The sequence below is a fragment of the Nannobrachium achirus genome, assembly GCF_963921795.1.
Source record: "Nannobrachium achirus genome assembly, chromosome: 11".
Lineage (NCBI taxonomy): Eukaryota > Metazoa > Chordata > Actinopteri > Myctophiformes > Myctophidae > Nannobrachium > Nannobrachium achirus.
Window position 1 is genome coordinate 20,674,992 of NC_137820.1, and position 14,454 is coordinate 20,689,445.

At 44.0% G+C, this 14,454-nt stretch overlaps 1 protein-coding gene across 1 annotated transcript in view; it reads right to left on the reverse strand.

Annotated features, from left to right (window-relative positions):
• Positions 1 to 828: 828 nt before the first annotated feature.
• frmd5a (FERM domain containing 5a) overlaps positions 829 to 14,454 on the reverse strand; it is a gene marked incomplete at both ends in the record, with an annotated part of 98,937 nt that continues 85,311 nt past the window's right edge. Inside the window, 4 exons of the mRNA XM_080736793.1 lie at positions 829 to 1,397; positions 6,163 to 6,269; positions 7,251 to 7,319; positions 8,625 to 8,699. Of these exons, the coding sequence (XP_080592919.1) occupies positions 829 to 1,397; positions 6,163 to 6,269; positions 7,251 to 7,319; positions 8,625 to 8,699 (820 nt within the window). The remainder of the gene's footprint in view (positions 1,398 to 6,162; positions 6,270 to 7,250; positions 7,320 to 8,624; positions 8,700 to 14,454) is intronic.

Consider the following 14,454-nt stretch of genomic DNA (forward strand, 5'->3'; position numbering starts at 1 on the left):
AGCTACATTGTATACCATTGTATTTATACTAAATCATAATTGACATAATTTAAAAACAATCCACAAAATCCAAAATTGTCTTCAGTCGTCAACATTTTCCTCAAAAAGGCATTTGGTAATTCTGTGCTCACTGACAGTAATCTACCCTAAACTTTTGCGTTGCCCGAAACGATCGTTATGGGTTTTAGGTGTTCAAATCTGCTTTAGTTGACTGCCTAGTTAAATTCTGATGGGGAGAGAGTTCACCTCAACAGATAGATATATGCCTATGTTGCTTCACATACCATTTACAACTTCATCATGCCCAACATACCTGACTTCCGTCTTCATTTTAACGAACAACTTTCCAGATTCATCACCATTCATCACATTCCTTTGTTTTACGCAAATACATGTTCAAAAATAAATAAATAACAAATGAAGGCAACGTTCATTCGTTGCAACAAAACAACCCGTTCCTCAAAAGGAACTGCTTAAAATACTTCAGTTCTTTGATTTCAGTTTTATATTTTTTCGTTTCTCTTATTTGAAAAAATAAAATACCTGAAATGACCTGAAAATAAAAAATAAAAATGTCTTCTGGCTTTGTAGAAAACAAATCGACACGAACGAAAAGGGAGTGTAGGGCAGGGGGTCTGGGAGTTTAACTCAAAAAAAGGCGGGGAGGAAAAAAGCAGAGCTCCTGAACCTGTTGTTACCAGGAGTGGTCCAAGGTGTCTTGGTGCTGATGAGAGAAGCAGGGTTCATGGTTGGGACACAGCTGCCCTCCATCACTCCGGAGTCCTAATTGTCTTGTCGAGAACCCCCCTGAACGGGGTCGTACGACTCTCACTCTGACTCCTTAATAAGCAAACTGCCCGCCCAGCGGAGCTTGCAGGCAAACCACCGCCTGAGGGGACAAAAGTATTCGAAATGGAACTGCTCAAACTCGGGGGTCTGGCGGATGTCACGTAAAAATGACACGTCAATGTCTGATTCGGTGAGGACGATGAGGAGGAGGAGCAAGACAAAGAGGAGTCCAATGGTGACGAGGAGCAGACGGAGGACACTTAAGACAAACTTGTTCACCTGTTCCACCTCACTGAGTGCCGATTCACCCCCCATGGCCGCTATGCCGTCCATGTCGCCGGTGGCGGCCGAGGGAGTGCCGGCCTCCGATTCCTTCTCCTCCTCGATGCTGCAAGGTGTGCCGTTGACCTGGCGCGACACAGCCAGCTCCATGCTGTGCTCGGCGACGGGTGTAGGCAGGACGCTGTCGGAGGGGCTGTAGTTTTCGTCGGAGATGACCGCCTCGCCGCTGTCCGCCATCTGGCTCCGCGAGCGTGGCATGAAGCAATCTCCGTGAGACACAGAGCGCACCGGCGTAGAGTGGGCGCTATCACGCAGCGATTCCAGTCCTTGGTGGCGACCCCCGGGATGGAGAGAGGTAAGAGGAAAGGGAAAGGTGGGTGGGATGAGAGAATGATTACATACAGTATAGTACAGTGTTGGAAACAGTCCTACAGATGCTTTGAAATGGCTTTAAAATATTATTAGTGTATTGTTTATAAGCTCTTTCTACGCTGTTAATCTATATGTTAGTCTGGTGGTGTTATACTTGTATACTGTAGTAGGTATCTTACGTTGATTGATTAGTGGGAAGCCATTACATCTTTATTGACACAAATGCATACACATGAACATAAATGGTACATAATTATCTGTCAAAAGGATCAAACAAAAAAAGCTGTGTGTGTGTGCGTGCGTGCGAGTGCCATGTGTTTGGGGAGGGGGGTAGCAGAGACATACTGTATATAAAAATTAAATCGATAGTGAGTGGTAGAGAGAGGCCACCTGGAAATTGGAAGGTCTTTAGTTGAAGGTCTGGTATTTACAGGCACAGCAGTTGGCCTCTAAAAGATGCATTACACTGTCTGTTGGTGTGGTGTGTTTACAGTAGAAATGTAGGTACTGTATCTCCTGCTATACATCCAGAAGAGCTCTGTTACTGGCAGCAGACAAACAGACTCCGGCTTGAAAGCAGAAACGTGATCATGTTTTCCCCCAGGGAAAGACAGGAGACAGGCAGATGTTGTCAATGTGCAGAATGCTAATGTGGTGCTACTGTCAGCATAGATCACATTGACACCAACTGTTTTGGAAGAATGGCCTTCAAGCTTCCCATTCAACCGTAGTACTACAGTATTTGGGGAAGTTCAGGATACTGGATATAACTGCTCAATATTGTTATATTAGATATGAGATACTTAAAGTGTGTTGTTATATGTTGTCAATATTGTTATATGAGATACTTAAAGTGTGGTTCCTGTGGAAATAAGCCTCGGCTTTCTAGGATCTCCTTTTAGTTGACCTTGTACCAGTGATTTGTACTGTCATGAAACTGTACTTTTTTTCTATTGCAAACTTCTAATAAATTCTTCAATCAAAAAAAAAAAGGGTGCATGAAAGGCCCCTGGAACACCAAGCCAACTTCGGCCAAAAGGCCATCTTGGAGTGTCTGTGGCTGACAATCGGCCACAGTTTTTGCGGTGTTCCATCACAACTTTTACTGGATACGAGGCTACGGAAAGCAATCTGATCAGTCGTCTTTAGTCAGTGTTAGTTTCTGCAAAGCGATCTGATCACTCGCCGCTTGAGTAGTTGCCATTAGTTCTTGAAAGACAGACTGGTGTGTCAGGGCCTTTTGGTACGTGTGGTGTCAGATGAGCACTTGTCTGAACTCAGGATAGCCACAAATGTAGCACCACAAACTTCAAAGAGTCTCACAGGGTGCAATAAACATCTTCAGAATCAGCAGGCCAATTCCTAATTTAATCTCTGTGCATGATGTACAGTGCAATCATTTTAAAATAGAGAGGAGGGGGTGGTCATAATGAATTGCGCCACAAAATCTAAATAGAATATCAAATTTCAGATATTCAAAAATCACAATATTCACTGCTTATGGATATTTAAAGTGACCAACAATCCACATTGTCTTATTTTGTTTTGGTATTGACATGCTCTTTGTGGGGTTAACATTAGTACAGTATGTGAGAGCCACAGTACAGTGCGGACGTCACTGTAGGTGAATCGTCCTTAAGCTTCTGCTGACTGTATCACATTCCTGAAATGTATTACACCTTCAATCCAAAGGGAGAGATTAACATTTAGTTTTTGATGAGAAGGCATATCGTAAAACTTGACACTATAAAAACCCAGGGAAAGTAAGGTGGGGGATATTAGAGTGCATCTAAGCCAGTGCTGACCCAAATATTCTGTCAAATCAGACTCAAGACGAGGGTACTTTACATGTGTCTGTGTTCATGTATGATCAGTGTTTTCTTCCTATGCCATACTGAGCAGAACGGACAAGTTCCATTTGATATTAAGCATGCTCTATGAAGCCTTTGTGAGTTGAAATTACAGACTCCAAAGTCCAAGTCCAAAAAGTATGACATTATTTAACAAGAAGGCCATAAACTTTGTACGTCTATAAATATGAAATCAAACGTCACTGATCTGACCTCTCAATTTTCAGAGACAGATATAGCAGCTATAGAAATACACCCCCAGTCTGAGTCAACAAGATACAAGTGTTGACATTGCAACAAAAAGAGCCAGCACAAAAAAAACCTCGCCATTACCTCAGAATGAAGCATGCCATTTAAAAGGTTGTATGGGGGATGGTGATCAACACAACATCATCAGAATGAGTGACACCGCCATGTAAAACAAAACAGCCCTGGACCTGGCCTGGTGATTTTAGTTTACCTGATGGTGTGCTGGGCTTAGCGTATGGCAGGGGAGTACCAGGAGCAGGCGTGCATGACCCAGGGGAGGCGCTGGACAGAGAGTCCTCTGCCCCCGTCAGGGCTGGGTAGAGGGGCAGGACACCCAGGGCCTTGCCCAGCATGCGGGGACCCAGGCTGAGCACGCGGACCTTCACATCCCGGTAGCAGTGGTTGATCATGCGCAGGTGCACGTTCACCCGGGTGGTGATGCGGATCAGACACTTGACCATGGCTGCGGTTTGGTCTCGGCTGCTTCTCCGGCCCTCTAAAGCATGCACGTGTTTATCCCGTTCCTTATGGTCCCTGTCCCCGGAGCCCCAGCCGTGGTCTAGCTCTGCGCTGCGCTTTAGGCCGATGGGGGTCTGGCTCAGTTACGGGCTCGCGAGGAGGCAAGTGAGAGGTCAAACTACGACTTTCTGTCGGCAGCGCTGGTACGGCCGGCATTGGCTCGGCTTGCTGGAGCCCCACCCTGGTCAGTGACATACATGGAGAGGAAGACCCTGGCTATTTTCAGACGGAGTATTAATACCCTTGCAAGACACCCAGTCAGCACACAGTGGGTGTGGGCACTTTGCATACCTCTCCTGAACATACAGAAGCTGAACCCTTCTCACCGAACTCACTATGGCCACCACAGAGTGAATACTTATGGTTGCCTAGGTGTTTGAACAGTTAAATACTGATACTGAATACTGAAGCCAGGGGCTCAGCTGTGGACAAGGACAGGTAGCAGCGGGCCAGCAGGGCTAACGCTCCAGTTCACCCAGAACCCTGCGGGTACATGTCAGCCTGCAAGGTTAGCCTCACAAGCAGAGGCAGCCAGGCCACCTGTTCTGAGTGCTGAACCCAATGCCGGAAGCCAGCAGGTGGGCTTACCGACTGCCTTCATCTGTCCTCGTATTGTCAATGTCTCCCCCGCCCCTCCACATACTGTATACACAAATGCACTAAACACACACACACAGTTCTGGGCCCTGGCTGGAGCTGAAATAGAGCAGGCTGACTGACGCACACACCTGCAACATGTCCCTCCAGCGCAGCAAGCTTGATTTGGGCCAAATGGCTCTCGTTACAGTGTGTGTGTGTGTGTGTGTGTGTGTGTGTGTGTGTGTGTGTGTGTGTGTGTGTGTGTGTGTGTGTGTGTGTGTGTGTGTGTGTGTGTGTGTGTGTGTACGTGCATGCGTGTTATTTGAAGAAGGGGAAAGGAATTCTCCCACATACAGTAGGACTAGTGAATCTCTAAATCACTTGAAACTCAGAACTGTAGATAAACAACGATACAGGCACCCAGCAGGCATTGTTTGGTTTTTTGTTTGGTTAAAATCCTTTTGAAGTTTACCCATGAACATCCTGTTTGTATATCTCAAAAGCATTACTGTTTTACAACTAAATCCTTGTCTTCAGATCTGCACTCACTGAATCCAGGTTTGACGCAGGGCACGCAACTCGTTGAACACCAATCACTACTCACTGCATGCTTTAATCAATGTGATAGCATGCAGGTACAATGAGTTTGGTGCTCTGCCCGGACGTTCCCTGTGGATGCTCATTCATTGGATTACACAAATTCTGGGGGATCCAATGGCCAGTATAAATATTCACCTGCCCTGTCAACCTATTAAAGGCTTGTTAACGTAATCCTTGCTTAGATTGGGCTTGAAGTTTGCCTGTTTCGATGGGACCCCTCTTCATTATGATCCTGATTCAACTTTGTGAGCACCTTATCACCACCTGGACTGGAGTCATCACCCAGTGAACTCTCAGAAGCACTCGGCTCGCCTTTGTTCTTTGAAATATTCATAGAAATTGGAATACTAAATGAGGGCAAAGATGGCTATAAGTCTGCTGAATGAGAAAGACACCCTCTGGTGCATTATTGCCTTGTACTGTTTGCTGCTCTGGGTTTAACCTTATTTTACAGTATATACTGCTTTTGTCATGCTTTTATTGTGTGTACTGTTTTGTCATACTTTTATTGTGTGTCATGGAGCATCACCCAACCTTATGTTTTTCTCAGTACTTGTGCAGTACATCTCTTGGATCTTGATAGAGCATAGTTAAAGGTACTGCAAATCTCCTTTAGGGATGTTTTTTGGGGGAGAGACAAATACTGGGGAAGCGTCTGTGTACTTTTAAAAATAGCAGATTTACAAGCTCACAGCACGTCACTTCGTGTCACGCTGGGAGCTTGTACATCTGCTATTTTTTGACAATTCTGAAAAATCTTGAAAGTGTGAGAACGACTAACTTAAAAGGCGTTTGTAGAATCGGCCTAAGGTCTTAATGAATTAACAGGGGTGATTTGACCCACACCAAGGGAATATGTGGACCAAGGGCAATAAAGTGACAGACAGACTGCTGACAGAGCGGGCTAACGTTCAGGCCTTACCCTCCATGATGGATATGTGGACGGCTCTCCGGCGGGTTCGTGGTACACTGCTGAGGCGTGGACCATGGGTAATGGACGGACAACTTCTGCTGGGTACAAGACCAGCCCTGGGGAGATACACAAACCCACACATAGACAACAAAGAGAATATCGAGAATACATCAAAAGTGATATTTATAACAAATAACTGATTTTATAACCACATTTTATATATATACATATACTGTATATACACACACACACACACATACACAACAAATAATATACTGTATATATATATATTAAAGAAAGGGGACTCCTGCAAATAAAATAAAAACAGTAGGAGGTGCAAGTCTAGTGTCAGCAGGCATATAAACTGTAAAAAAGGGAGAGAGCTTCCATAAGAAGGGACTGCACACTCCAGGGAATAGAGATGGACAACTTACTGCATAAAGTTTATTTATTAGCCAGACGCATTTCACCATGAGCTTCGTCAGGTGCTACTGTATGAGCATAGCACCTGCTATGAGCACCTGCCATTCCCTGGAGAGTGTAGTCCCTTTTTATGGAAGGTCTCTCCCTTTTTTACAGTGTGTGTGTGTGTGTGTGTGTGTGTGTGTGTGTGTGTGTGTGTGTGTGTGTGTGTGTGTGTGTGTGTGTGTGTATAGTATATACTGTATATATATATATTATTTTCTTATCATCAAATCCACACAAGAAAAAAAAGAGAAAAAACTCTGATTAACCACTTAAGCCCAGCACTATACTTTGTTGTACAATGGTGTTGTACCACAAATAGTGATAATCTTTACATTATTTTCACAATTAAAACAAATGTGTTCATTAATCATAATCGAGGCAAAGGTCATATCGGCCTGCCCTAACAAAGAGTAAATATCAAAACAGTAAGAATCAGTATCAATGAAGTCATAAAAGGCAAGAGATAAATAATTACATTATATAGTTTTAAAAATAATCAGAAAATGATCCTACAAAGTAAAATCCTATTCACAGTCAAATGGATCCATAATTGCCCCTTTAGGCAATTTTTTACAATCTGAGTTAAATTAATATGTTATTGCTGTGTGTCATTCTGCTTCCAACTGTACCTGTGTATTTCTGGGGGTTCTCGTTTGATTTTAGCACTCTGTTCCATCACCTCTTTCGCCACTCGTCCACTGTTATAAAACCACAAAGACAACACCTGGGATCAGTTCAACACTAATAAACACGCACGCATTTTGTTATGTTAGTCTACCCACATCTTGCACTTTGTAAGTTGCTCTGGATATGCATAATGGCTACATTGTACATTTGAAAATATTACATCAAAGTGTAAGTCCTCCTTTCAAACTTTCTGTCCTAACTTAAAATATGAATCGACTGAAATGTATCTGCAGCATACGGGGGCACCCTCTCGTGGCAGACCGGTAGATTGATGAATGGAATAGCTCAATGTGACTTTTCAAACCTTGCGCTCACTCTTGTGATCCTTCATACGCAAATGCATTTAACTTTGAGAGTGTCAAACTGGACCCACGTGGAACCGTAAAGGAACACAGCAAAGTCCTGAATGTTAATTCACTAAATGTAATAAATGGAGATTATCGTCACTGTCGGGCCAAGACCTCATATCTCCAAGTTTCAAATTTGTACGTTTTTCCGTGAAGTAAAGCCCTGCTTCATCAGACAAGGCCGTCGCACAAAAGTAGTGAAAACAGCAGATCTACAAGCACACTGCGTGTAGATCGGCTATTTTCACTAGTTTAAATCATTTTAAAAATGATAAATACAAAACAAACGGTTTTGGATATACAGGGTTTTCACCCGACAACGACGTTATGGTGTATGTCTTTCATTCTCAAAGTGAAATGAACACTGAGGTGTTTGTACTGTAACTGTATGTCCTGGTGCAAGGCACAGAGGGCCAGGAGGCCTTGTCCTCTGGGACCACCTGTCCCCCTAAAGCTGCAACCTCCACCCCCTGTACCATGCTGTGCTGTGCTATAACTGCAGGGGTTCCCAAAGGCCCAGAAGAATAATGTCTCTCCGGAACTCAAACTAGTGAAAATAGCCGATCTAAAAGTTTTTTTTTTTTTATTATTAATTTATTAACATGAATGGAACACACCCATTATTAATGTTGAAAAGAAATATATATATGGGTACGCAACCCCCACAAATGGGTCCTGAGCCAATGTTTGGTCCCCGACAGATCCCACTTTGAGAACCAGAGCTGTGCTGTACTGTAACTGTAACTGTTACTGTACTGTACGCCACTTTTAAAGATTTGTTTTTTGGGCTTTTATGCCTTTATTGGATAGGACAGTAGACTGACAGGAAATGGGTAGAGAGACGGGGAGTGACATGCGGCAAAGGTCGTCCGGTTGGGAATCAGGCATCAATACCTATGTGGCAATGTCTATGTGGTATGCGCCTGGACCAGTAGGCCAGCGGGCGCCCCTGTACCGTACGCCACTTACCTGTAGCGGAATCGGCTGCCCTTGAAGAACAGGTTGCTGCTGGACACAGTGCGGACCTGGCTGGACTTCTCCAGCCTGCACAGTGGGCAAAACAGAAGACAAGGAGAGACACCACGAGTTAGGGCATTCACCAAATATTCGAATATTCGAATATCAAAGTCACTATTCAACGTTGTTCACCGAAGTCGAATATTCGCTTATTTGTATTTTTTTTAATTGTTTTCTCTTTAAAAAATATATAGTTTATAAAGCTTGGCTAGATAGGAAGTCATAAGAATGACTTGTCAATGCCCCTGGTGGATGCATTTGTTAATGCTCTATACCAGGGGTTCTCAAACCTTTTTAGGCCGTGACCCCCAAAATAAACATATTTGAACAGGGGACCCCCACCCTGACAAGCACTTGGGATTGTAGGTATTACATTTAATGTGACTCGGTTCCGCAGATAAATATTGTGAAAATAGCAGATCTACATGTTCACAACGCCTCGCAACGCGAGGCGTTGTGAGCATGTAGATCGGCTATTTTCACAATGTTCGCCTCTTGCTTACTTAATATTTGACAGTTTGGCCAGTCCTGTCGAATATTCGACTATTCGAATACTTTGAGGTCGAATAATTAGAATACTAAAAATCACTATTCGTGAATGCCCTACCACGAGTTCAAGTGTGGAACGCTGCAATCTTGAGTGTTTATTTAACTCTGAGAGTGTACAAATGTAACCAAATGGAACTGTGATCTCTCAGAGTTACAAATGGATAAATGAATGAACACTGAGGATTTCACTGTGTGTGTATAGCAGGGGTCTTCAACGGTTTCAGGCCAAGGACCCCTTAGTTGAGAGAGAGATAAAGCAGGGACCCCCGCAACCCATAGATTCCATATAGTTTCATCGTTTGACAGCACAATCAACAGTGTATTTTGGATTCATGTTAATGTGTGTTTTCAGATATTTAACCACATGAACCGTCATTACTTACTAAACTTGACCTTTCACTCTGTACTTAGTCTGCTCTTTTTCCCCTCTACACCAAACCTCTTTGCCTAAAATAGTAGATCTACAAGCTCACAACGCCTCGCAGCGCAAGGCGTTGTGAGATTGTAGATCTGCTATTTTTGGCTAAAGTTCCCAGAATATGGACGCTAGGGTTCAAGTAGGAACATATTAAAAAAAGGAGAAAAAAGAATCTATCACTCAAAGATTTGGAGGGCCCCCTGTAGTAACTCTGAGGACCCCCTGGGGGTCCCGGACCCCCTGTTGAAGACCCCTGGTGTATAGAGATGCAATGTTTGGTAACAGGGTAAAATCCTAAGTGGTGCTGCTGCTGTTTAACTCCATTAGTTTCACTGTGCATGATATGTAATCCAAGAGCCCTAGCACAACATCTGAAATCAGAATCAAATACAGAGTGGTTATTTAATTATGCATGTCCTCTCCACTATAGATATCCCGTCCTCTGAAGGCTGCATAACATACACTATTCAATATGTTTGTATTGTCATGGTAAGTGAGACATTAATGATTAATGATTCAGCATTGGCTTTTCAAGTCATGTTGTTCCCCGAGGAGCGCAGCACAGCACTGCAGGTCTTCATCGCTACGTCTGCTCCCATCAGTCCCACCAGTGTCTCCGTGAAGGCAGCCAGGCGGATGCTATCAGCTGCTCACTGCACATTCATCTAAAGCAGTGGTCCTCAACCTTTTCAGGCCGCCACCCCCAAAGTAATCATATTTTAACTGGGGACCCCCCCACCCTGACGAGCACTAAGACATGAGGCATTGCATTTTGTATAACACGGTTCTATCGTGAAAATAGCAGATCTACATGCTCAATGTAGATCGGCTATTTTCTCAATTTCTGACTCTAATATTTGACAATTTGGCCAATGTTTAATTTGTCATTTTAGAGGTATTATAAATTCCTTAAATTGTCACTTTAGAAATGTGCATATACCTTCTATGCAATTAAACTTTATGATGGTTTGTTTGCTTACTGTTGAGAGAGAAAACAATGTTGCACATTAAGTTAATCAGTATAAAGGTGGTACAAAAAAGTTTGAGAACTACTGATCTAGAGCACTGCTTCTCAAAGTGGGGTTCCAGGGGGTCCCCAGCAAAATGATCATCATCTGTCAACTACTCAACACGGTAGCCATGTTAAGTGGACAGATGTTTTGCACCTGGCTAATACTGCATTTAGTAACCTGCAAGAAGGGAAACTGTTGCTTAAAAGATGGAGGAAATGGTACAATTACAGTGTGCTTACCCTCCTATTTACCTGCTACCCCTTAAGAGAAAATAATGATGTATACTTAAAGCTGCACTATAACTTTCCTCTTCTACCCCGGATTTTCTAAATTTGTGTCAGATCCTGTATCTAATTGAGACATGACCTTTGGCATGATCTAAATGTCTCAATAGAAGAGCAGGGAGACTAAAGTATTAACATACTCTACCAAACAGAACAAATGTACATTTTATTCATCAAAAAAGTGACATAGTGCCGCTTTTACTTGGTTATGTAGAAACTTCTCAGTCTTAAGCTGGCCATACACTAGCCGATAATCGGGCCCGACTGAATCGGGTAGAATTAAACACTACAGGATAATTTTTTCAGATTATTTTACCAGATAATCTAAACGGGCTCAGACTAGCCGTTTTGAACAGTCGGGCGCTCCGCACGCTACAGGATTCTATCCCGATTGAGTCGGGCTCGAACACAGCAATAATACATAATATAATGAATACAAGATGCCACGGGGCTGTTCTGAGAGCTGTGCTTTGCAACACGCACGCACGCACACGCACATACAAACACATGACGTTTATCCACTGACTCAACACACAACACCGCCTCACGCAACGGAAAAAAAAGCTTCAATATGGAAGTTGTGTCCTATTTTGACGATATGAGTTCACTTTGACACGTTTCATGTACATCCAGCTCTGACATCCCCTCTCCTGCGCTAAAGTGCCGCTCCGTCCTTCTCATGGTGCCTGATTTATGATTAGTCGTATGACTGTGTAGCGCACCCAGAACAAGATCTCCAAGACCAAACTGTGTCTGTCCCGTGCCACGTTGTAAGCTTGTAGATCAGGATGGGCGTGTACTTCTTTGACTCCTAGAGATGGGATTTATGGTTCTTTGAAGTGAACCGGATCTCTGGGATCCGTTCCTTTCAAAGAGCCGTTCAAAAGACTGGCTCATTAGTTACTTTGTAGATTTTGATATAATTACAAATAACTTAAACCCTATATACATTTATTTCTGCCATTATAGGTAGGCCTACATACCTGCCATTTGTTGCATTGTGAGCTTGTAGATCGGCTATTTTCAAAAGATTTTTCTACATTTTATTCATTGGAAAATCTGTGAAACAGGACATTCTGCCTACTTTCTACTATTGGTACTCTGTAGGCTACATTAATTAAATGTTGAATGATACCAATACGTTTGTACTTTTACTCAAGTATATTAACATTCCAAAAACCTCTACTTGTGGCAGAGTATTTCCACATTGATTGCAGTAGGCTATTTTCCCACCACTGTTCATTAGAAAGGAACGGCTCCCTACTGCGAACCGGATCCCATCGTTCATTTCAAAGAGCCGTTCAAAATACTCGATTCGTTCGCGAACGTCCCACCTACTTGCAAGGGATGTGTGCTGGTCGCGGTCTTTCTTCTGTTTGTTTGATATGCGCTGCCGTTGAGTTTTAATTTAAATCCCATTCATTCATGATACAACCTGATGGACGGACGGACGCTATGAAAAGTGTGTCTGTGTGCGGGCGCGTGTGTGTGTGTGTGTGTGTGTGTGTGAGTGAGTGAGAGGCAGAGGGAGAGGTGGAGAGAAAAAAAAAGAGATGGATCTGTCACTCAGTCAGATGTAGGCCTATGCTCAGAGACTTGCATCTATCAGCGGCTGCTGTACCTATTTTCTCTCAGTCCCCTGCTGCCCTTCCAGTCTTCCAGACCAGTACAGATCCAGGAAAATATCAAACATGTTTGAAAAGAGTCGGGCTACCCCCGATCGTCCTCCGAGCCACTCGGCTGGGCTCCGAGTGGATCTGTGAGACCTCACGCTAGACGACGTTCATGCCCGATTGTCGGGCCCGTTTCAGTCGGTGGCAGCCCGATTGTCGGGAGGGTAATTAAATAGCCCGATTATCGGCTAGTGTGCGGCCAGCTGACTCACAGTCTCGGTCACTCGAGTCATGTACAGTATCTTACAACTGTACCAAGATACTGACCATGATACTGAGTACTGACCATAATACTGACATTATACTGATACTGACATGATATTGATACTGATATGATTTAACACTTTTCAACAATATGAGCCGTTATTACATTATTGGAAAAGGACTGGTTTCCAAAGCCGTAGGCGTAGTAGGTTTGTTAACAGTTCATTGAATTTAGATATCACCAGATCGATAGGAGATCTCCAGATCTCCAGTCGCCTGGCTGTGTGACACTAGTATGATGCTGACTAGTGTCAGGCTCTGCCCTTTGTCTATTCTCGTTCTCTCTCTCACTCCATCAATTCCCTCTCTCCCATTCTGCCCTCTCCAGAGCACTCTGAAACGCTGTCCCTTGGCCTCTGTGTTCAGATGATGCTGGGCATCTTATTTATTGCCATGCTGAGGTGGATAAAGAGTGGGGAGCAAGGGGGACATTGACCTACACTATTTGTCATGGGGGAAGGCAGCATCGGAGTGCTCTCGGTCTCACTCTTAGCGCACACTCCCTCGCTAAAGGTCAGCGGTGACACGCGCCTCGTCTTCCCTGCTGACAAACAGCCCGGGCCGCCAGCGCCCTCGAGGTCACCTTGGTAGGTACATTAGCCGCTGGACTGCCCTCGCAGACACATGACAGTGACAGTGAGACAGGTGATAGACCGGTGGGGTGGGGAGATGGGGGTCAGTTTTAAGAGATATAGAGACCCATCTCACAGCAGACATAAACACAGCTGAAGGTAATAACATTAATTGTGGGTGTGTTCCATTTACAGTAGACTGTGTTACAATAACCACTGTAAAGTTCACCACTTAAACCCTCTATACTTAGCAAAAACCTGAGTTACACTGTACTCTTTTTTTTCCCCTCTACACCAAATCTCTTTGGTCGCAACACGACGGACGCTCTGTGAGCTTGTAGATTGGCTGTTTTTGGCAGATCCTACAAATAAACAACCGAATGTCTGTCTGTCTGATGTCTGTTTGATATACGTACACGCATGCAGACATCACTGATACTAAACAGTGCCCACATTTGGAGATAACTGACATCACTGATACCGCCGCCTGTACTGCGCCTGCGTTCCCGCCATGGTAAGAGCCGCATGCTGAAACAATGCCCAAATTTGGAGATGACTGACATTACTGATACGCCTGGGTTCTCCAACATTACTTCTGAGACTCAGTCAATCCCTCATACACTGTGCACACCCCATAACCCAAACGGCACATAAATCGGAGCACATACCGGTATGTTCGAAAGGGCAAGGACTAGTATACTGGTATATAACACACTGGCTGTGAATGGTACACGCCAGGGCATGTTCACATCCTGCCCGGTGTTCTTTTACGCCACTGTTCTATTTCAAGGCGTCACCGCACAATGACAAAGGATTTGTGTATGTTCTTAACTGGTGTTCTCCCTGCAGCGTGCGGCAGGCATGGCGGAGCTTCCAGCCGGTACTACAGGCAATAGAGCTGTCCCGATTACAAATTTAAATTGACGATTCATTGTCACACAAATCATTTTGATTAACAATTTCATTGTGTTTTAGACTTCAATACTGCGTCGCTGCGCTTCCCCACCTC